The 7,382-nt window shown below is 33.7% G+C and overlaps 1 protein-coding gene across 4 annotated transcripts; it reads left to right on the top strand.

Moving 5' to 3' along the window:
• Window positions 1–1,192: 1,192 nt before the first annotated feature.
• On the top strand, window positions 1,193–6,808 carry LOC147559461 (beta-glucosidase 11-like). 4 transcript variants are annotated; one of them, XR_015234606.1, is made up of 13 exons: window positions 1,193–1,455; window positions 1,528–1,591; window positions 3,609–3,667; window positions 4,037–4,112; window positions 4,205–4,276; window positions 4,386–4,473; window positions 4,731–4,986; window positions 5,070–5,185; window positions 5,259–5,479; window positions 5,576–5,601; window positions 5,689–5,810; window positions 6,054–6,345; window positions 6,499–6,808. XR_015234606.1 is itself a non-coding variant. In XM_086661353.1 (13 exons), exons 1-13 carry the CDS (start codon window positions 1,243–1,245, stop codon window positions 6,701–6,703), a joined length of 1,575 nt encoding a protein of 524 aa, XP_086517479.1. In that variant the 5' UTR covers window positions 1,193–1,242; the 3' UTR covers window positions 6,704–6,808. The 4 variants fall into 4 exon arrangements, 3 of the variants coding, with proteins under 3 accessions (XP_086517479.1, XP_086517481.1, XP_086517480.1); XM_086661353.1 differs by having other exon boundaries at window positions 5,689–5,776; window positions 6,255–6,345; XM_086661355.1 differs by lacking the exon at window positions 3,609–3,667 and having other exon boundaries at window positions 1,242–1,455; window positions 5,689–5,776; window positions 6,255–6,345.
• Window positions 6,809–7,382: the final 574 nt, after the last annotated feature.

Below are 7,382 nucleotides of genomic sequence, written 5' to 3'. Positions count from 1 at the left end.
TTTAGTTTATGTTTTGTTTTAATCTTTAATTTCTTTTAGTTTCATTTATGTTTTGTTCTCTCATTCCACGAGTATTATATGTAAATAATGGTTGAGTACTAATAGATCCAGCTATTGTAGTTTGTGTAGGAACACATGCTTCACGTTTTGGTCTACAAACCACTAAATGCCATTTTAAAGTAGATGACCCTTTCGCAAGGAATCTGACATAATATTTTTTGCATAACTTGCAAACCACCCTTGTAACTTTTCCCCGTTTGGTCGTTCTTTCTTCTAACGTAAAATAACTTTATACGTCGAATTTCAATTTTCTCGTACTATTTTTCTAGTTACTGGCTATCTAACGATGGATCTGCACCTGTTATAGGAACATCATCATGTCCAAAATCATAAGCATGTGAATCTCCGCCAATATCAACATGATCATAATCACCCATAAGTCAAATAACGAATGGGAGGGTAGGAAAAGAGAAATTGTTAAGAAAAAATATAGATACCTAATACCTTGATAATGAAAGAAACTAAATGAAGATGTAGTCTTGATGTTTAATACTTGATCACTTGAATAAACTGTATACTTGAATAAATTAATAATTAAAAAAAACTCAATACTTGGTTACTTGAATAATTATAGAGGCAAAAGATGAAGATTAGTGAGGTACAAGATGCAGACAAGTAGAACTAGAAGTAGAAGATTTTTTGTAGATATCAAGAAAATTGATTTGGTATAAATCAAAAGTTTGAAAAAATGTAAGTATAGTCCTAATATCCATATAAAAGTGAGGGTCAATGTCAAAATCATACACAAGAACATTGATTCACATGTGTGATTCGCACAACTACTATTTAACTAGAGGTTAACGTTTTCCGTCTACATGATGGTGTAAATCAAAAATTTTAAAGAAACGAGGGTTATAGTCCTAATATCGATATAAAAGGGAGGTCAACGTCAAAATCTCTCTAACTAAATCTCTAATTATTTTTCTTTATTGTATCAAACAATATAATTACTTATTGCTATTATTAGAAAAACCAATTTATGAAATAGATATAAGCGCAACCCACTCGATAATTGCATTTTTTTCCCCGACTCCCATGGTCCAAAAAAATCATAGGTAAATGCACACGAGAATACCGTGAGGAAGGGTGACCTTTAATCTTAAATACAACATTTAAGTCCTTCACCTATCTTATAGCATCTCTTACTAAAATGTGCAACATGTCACTTCTTTATATAACCCCATGCTCCCTTTGTCAGTGGCAAAAATAGCACAAAAAGTAGAGATGAAAATGAGAACTTGTTCTCCTTGTTTCTTATTTCTTGTCCTTCTTCTACTTCTGATGCTAGGTGGTTTAGATGGAGATATGGGTATTGCTAAAAACATAAACTACAAATACAATATAGAAGATTTCCCTCATGACTTTGTTTTTGGTTCTGGAACAGGAGCATATCAGGTTTTATTATCATTATTCTCATTTTTTATTTGTTCAAATTTACAAGTTTAATAACAATAAAGTTTAAAATAGGTTGAAGGGGCTGTCAATGAGGATGGAAGAACACCTAGCATTTGGGACACTTTTGCTCATGCTGGTTAGCTTCTTTCTTTCTTTCTTTTCTGTTTTCAATTAATGGGTTTTGTTTAAACTAATTAGGTATCAACACTCTAACTACATTGAAATTGAGATGATTCTTAAATTTTAGAAGAAATTTGGAACTTTATGGTAAATTGGGTAGGACTAGAAAACTCACAATGAGAAGAAAGTTTGAACTTTCATGGAAAGTTGTGGACAAAATCAATGGGACAACAAATCAGCTTTACATATAGTTGACAATCAAGTATTTCACAAACACACCAAAAATATCGAGATTGACTGTCATCTAGTTCACGAGAAAATTAAATCCAAACTTACTTCAAGGTTGTAAAGATTGTTTGCAACAAAAAAAAAAAGTTGTAAAGATTGTATGGATCTAACATTACTACTTGTATAAATACATGTAAACCTTGTTTAATAATATAATGAGAAAAATATTTATCAAGTTTACTTTCTCTCCATATTTCTCCGCCATCTCTCTCTCTCTCGATCACTCATTCGATTCATCACACTTGGCTTCACATTTCACAAATCTACTTAAACTTAGGAATTGTTTTGGCATGCACACAACATTTTATAAAGAACTGCGGACCTCCACGGCCAAGAGTAGAATCTTTTTCTCTCCGATACGAGAAACACAACCAAACAGGCTTCACACATTAGAAACCTCATGAACATTCAATTGAGGGAATACTGAAATTTGAAATTTTGCATGAAAAGAAGATGAATCATGAGCATTCTATTGAACATCTCCAACTTTCTATGAACCTCATATATATAGGTAGCCAAATCACATAGAACTGAAATTATTCCAATCCATTAATGTTTACGAGAACATTAAGTTTTTGATTCTATCTATGAAACTATTTGAAATATTATGTGTGTTCTTTTCTCCTAAATAGATTAAGTAATTACATTGAGATGTTGGAGATAACTGATCATCCATTGTAAGTGGGGAATGGTACTTCACAACCTCAAGAGAAGGGGTTCACGAGGACAAAGTAACACACAAAGAACTAAGGAGTCAATACTAGATTATGCTTTCAATATAATATTGACTGCAATTTCATTTCCATTAATATATAAACCCCTCTTTTAATTTATAATATATTTTGTAGGGTTGTTAACTTGTTATTCACCAATATATTTAGTTGATATAACATCATCAAAAACTTTATCATGCAGATTCTTCCGCTAAAAGATTAAAAGATGTATAAAACAATAAACCTAAACATTTGTTATTGTAAACTAATTAGGTACCAACAAAAGTCAAGTCTATCTTTAAGTGTATGGGTTGCTAATTTTTTTTATCAAAAGTAAAACTGACATTGTCTTGTCTAAATCATTTGTTCAACAAACAGATTTTAGCCTAGCTATCTAATTATAAATCCTAAATAAAGTAAAGGTCGTGTAGATTATTATTGTATTTTTATAATTTATCAATGTCATGTAATGAATGTGTTTATATTGGAGTCTTTTGTAAAGAAATTCTTAATAGGTTCTTTAATATAAAGAAACCCATTTACGAGACATTTGTATTCTTCTGGTATCCAATAAGGCCAAAATGTTGCAATAAGGTCAGGTTGTTAGATGTAATCAGTTACAAAGTGGAGGTAGAAATTTATCATACATTAATTACAGTATATATTAGCAAGTATATATTAGCAAGGAGTACATATATTCTATGGCCTTAAGGGTGTCGTCGTATTTTTAGGTTAGTTTCACGACAATTATGAGCATTTTCCATCTTTCCGAGGTATCGAAGGTAATTGATGTATGATGTGTGATTGTATATTTAGCTCTTGAAATTCTTGTATTTCGAAAAAAAAAAAAATATGCCTCTAGTAAACTGAAGGCAAATGATAGGCCACTTATTATTTTCGTATACTATGTCCTATTCACTTTAACTACATTGGAATTGAGACGATTCTTAAGTTTTAGAAGAAATCTGGAACAATATGGTAAATTGGGTAGGACTAGAAAACTCACAATGAGAAGAAAGTTTGAACTTTCAGGGAAAGTTGTGGACAAAAGCAATGGTGATATAGCCTCTGATCAATATCACAAATATAAGGTGTGTGTGTATATGTTTAAAATCCTTAGTAGTATATTTCTTCAAAGAATCAAAAGTACTTCAAATATATATGAACTATTGAATTTATTGCCATTTGTCACAGTTGATCCCCGTTACCCACTGATCCGGCCCGAATTCACACACACATCTAACTTTGGGCTTCGGCCTGGACCGACTTGGGCTACCTTGAGCCCAAGCAGATACCCGAGTCACCGGGTTGAGTTTTTTTCTCTTAAGTACTCGTAGACCGAAAAACAATTGGTCATAGAGAGCAGAGAGTTGATGTAGTTGAGACGTAAGGAACTCCATAGTAGATGGTACAAGTTCCAAAATTATGTTGTAATCGAGTTTCTGTTATTTCGCTTGCAGGAAGATGTAAAACTCATGGCAGATACAGGCTTACAAGCATATAGATTCTCCATATCATGGTCAAGGCTTATCCCAAGTAGACACATTAACTTGTTATACTCACTTTTTACCTTCAGTCGAGAACGCGAGCAAGTTGATTAGATTTAGTAATGGTGTATTTTTATGCAGATGGAAGAGGGCCTATAAATCCGAAAGGCTTAGAATATTATAACAAGCTCATCAATGAACTTATCAGCCACGGTAAGACCGAAGCTTCTATCCTAAAGTTAACTCGATTTCATGCTTCTAGTATGTGAAACTAGGTGGTGGGCTGTGTTTATTCTGTTTTAATATTCTATGTTTTGAACAGGTATTCAAGCACATGTTACACTGCACCATTTTGATCTTCCTCAGGCGCTCGAAGATGAGTATGGAGGATGGTTGAGCCGAAGAGTTGTGTAATTTTCAATTCATCTTTTTTCTAATTTGTCATAACTGAGACCAATACAAACCATAGAAGAAACAATCGACTAAACGAAGCACATTCAAGAAGACAAGATTCACAAAGTAAAAAAATTGGGCCAAACGTTTCCCCAGAACGGTTTTGTATTGGTTCATATAATAGAAGACGCCTAGTTCGACATTGTTTTTTGTTTGGAGTATGCTATAAGACTACACAAGGATTGTATACGTAGTTACTGATTGATTTGTGCAGGCGAGATTTTACAGCATATGCAGATATTTGCTTTAGAGAGTTTGGTGACAGAGTTTCGACCTGGACTACTGTAAGTAATGCGAACGTGTTTGCATTGGGAGGCTATGACAAAGGAAATACTCCGCCAGGGCGCTGTTCTTCACCGTATGGTTCCAACTGCACGGCCGGGAACTCCACAATTGAACCATATATTGTAGTTCACAATATCTTACTAGCTCATGCATCAGCTGCAAGATTGTACAAGAAAAACTACCAAGTATGTTATAAATCTCAATACGAACTTATTTCGTGTTTCCTGTTTAAATCTTTTCATGATTTTGACATAGAAAAATGGCACAGGAGAAACAAAATGGACTTATCGGAATCAACATTCTCTCTATTTGGTTTGTTCCTCATACAAACAGTAATGAGGATATTACAGCAACTCAAAGGGTTAATGATTTCTATTTTGGTTGGTGAGTATTTAATGGAGTATTAACTATGAATTGATTGATTAATGTTAGGTTTACCAAGTCTATCTAATTTCAGGGTTATCGATCCTTTGGTATTTGGAGACTATCCCCATACGGTGAAGAAGAATGCCGGCTCAAGGATTCCTTCTTTTACCCAAGATGAATCAAAACTAGTTAAGGGCTCATTTGACTTCTTTGGAGTGAACCACTATGTATCTATGAGAGTACAAGACAACTCGAAAAAGCTTAAGTTCCATGAAAGAGATGTTAATGGAGATATGGCTGCGAATCTTATAGGTAAGCCGTGTTGATTCACAATCATGCTTGAGTATGTGACCACAATTTGAAGATATGAACTCAAAAAATGAACTTAATCTTATTCTGTATTTGCAGCTAATTCCTATGGAGCGGCTGATAAGGTAAGAACAACATCGGAAATATGGCTTTAAATGAGTTGAATTATATCTTCATTGAGTTAAAAAACTAACCAAAATGAGTTGACTCAGTTCCCTAATATGCAAATGGGGTTGCAAGGAGTACTTGAGTATTTCAAGCAAGTTTACGGGAATCCTCTTATGTACATCCATGAAAATGGTATCGAGTTCTTCTCCTCTTCTCATTTCTCTTTGTAGTTTTGTACTTTTACCTGTATAAATGTAGTTTATAGTCCAATTCCACATATTTGAGTTTCCATCATTTAAGAGGTTAGGGTTCGATAGTAGGGTAGAGTTGAGGTGGAGTAGGGCACCCCTCCTGGACCTCCAGTGTTGCTGAAGAGGAGGCGCGCCTCCAACGCAGCATTCAGGAATGAGATGCCCTACTCCACCTCTAGGCCTGTCTCGTCAATTCAAGCCGAGAGTTTGTCCGTAAGACTTACAATTCGAAATGTTATGCTCGTTTATGTACTCTTACGATCACATTATGGATCATCAATCAGAAATATATCCTATCTGGAAGCTTTTTAGTAAGCGAACGGGTTTGGTGTCAATATTATTACTTTTCGTTCTATGTCGGTGGTGTCAATTTAAACAGTAAAAATGAGATTTTATTTGTTTCTTTTGCGTATATGCAGGTATTGGGTCACTAAGTAATGCGTCATTGAACGATACTGCGAGGGTGAGATATTTCGAGGAGCACATTGGATGTTTACTTGATGCCGTAAGGTATTAGTATTGTTTCTATCTTTCTAACTTAAAGTGAACCAATTTCTTCTTACTATGTTGATATTTAGTAGGCTAGAAATGAAGTTTGTTAAACAAAGTCTTACGTGTAAAATCTCAAAATTTTTCGCTTGTGCATTGGTTTTGTTTTGACAGGAATGGTTCGAATACCAAAGGGTACTTCACATGGTCGTTCTTAGACTTGTTTGAACTACTGGAAGGATTTGAATCGCATTATGGCCTATATTTTGTAGACTTCAATGACCCAGAGTTGAGTAGACATCCTAAACTCTCGGCGACCTGGTACTCCAAATTTCTCAAAAGCAAAAAAAGAAGCATCGGCAAAAAATATGATATCTAAGTTTGAAACTTCCCACCTTGAACAATAGGAAAACCTTGTTTTTCTTTCTTTATAAATTGTGGTAATGTCTCAAGAATAGTCTAATAATAAATAATCCTTTTTTTTCATTCTCACTCGTTAAGTTCTGTTCGGTATGTTGTGAATATTTACAAACTCAAATATTTTCTTAAGTTATGATAGTTTTAGTGTCTACTTAAATAACAAATTAATGTTACTTGCATTAACCCTATATGTGCAAACAAAATTAGTACCCTATGATAGCTTGGGATCGTTTCGACACTGGGCTAAGGCCCACAGATTCCTTGTCTTTCAGATTCTTCGAAATTTCCCGTGAGGACCACCTAACACACTATAATAATATGTCCTTGTATAAGTTTTGGCATATTTCTTGTTTTTTCTTTGAAAAGAAAATGATATTATGACATGTAATCTAACCTCTTTGTCTTACCCATTGATAAAGCGAATAAATAAATTATGAAAGTCCGCAAATAGTATCATGGAATACCTGCATTTATTATAGTTATTTTGTCGCATAGAGCAAGTATTTTTTTTCATTGAACATGGAAAACAATAACTACAAACTTCTTTTCACTATTATAAAGGACTTTGAGTAACAAATTTTAACATTAATCAAAACTTCAACAAATAAAGAATACTTCTAGACTAGGGATGTGAATGG

Source organism: Eschscholzia californica, unplaced genomic scaffold (genome assembly GCF_041429995.1).
Source record: "Eschscholzia californica isolate CP2 unplaced genomic scaffold, dmEscCali1.0.p SCAF_2, whole genome shotgun sequence".
Lineage (NCBI taxonomy): Eukaryota > Viridiplantae > Streptophyta > Magnoliopsida > Ranunculales > Papaveraceae > Eschscholzia > Eschscholzia californica.
Note: the sequence above shows the minus strand (reverse complement) of the source record. Positions and strands in the feature narration are given on the sequence as shown.

Bases quoted from the DNA above. Each gene is read 5' to 3' on its own strand.
- LOC147559461 (XM_086661353.1), top strand. From the start codon at position 1,243: ATGCTCCCTTTGTCAGTGGCAAAAATAGCACAAAAAGTAGAGATGAAA. The intron at 1,592-3,608 runs GTTAGCTTCTTT...TTGAACTTTCAG, and splicing joins GGACACTTTTGCTCATGCTG to GGAAAGTTGTGGACAAAAGC. The intron at 5,186-5,258 runs GTGAGTATTTAA...ATCTAATTTCAG, and splicing joins AATGATTTCTATTTTGGTTG to GGTTATCGATCCTTTGGTAT.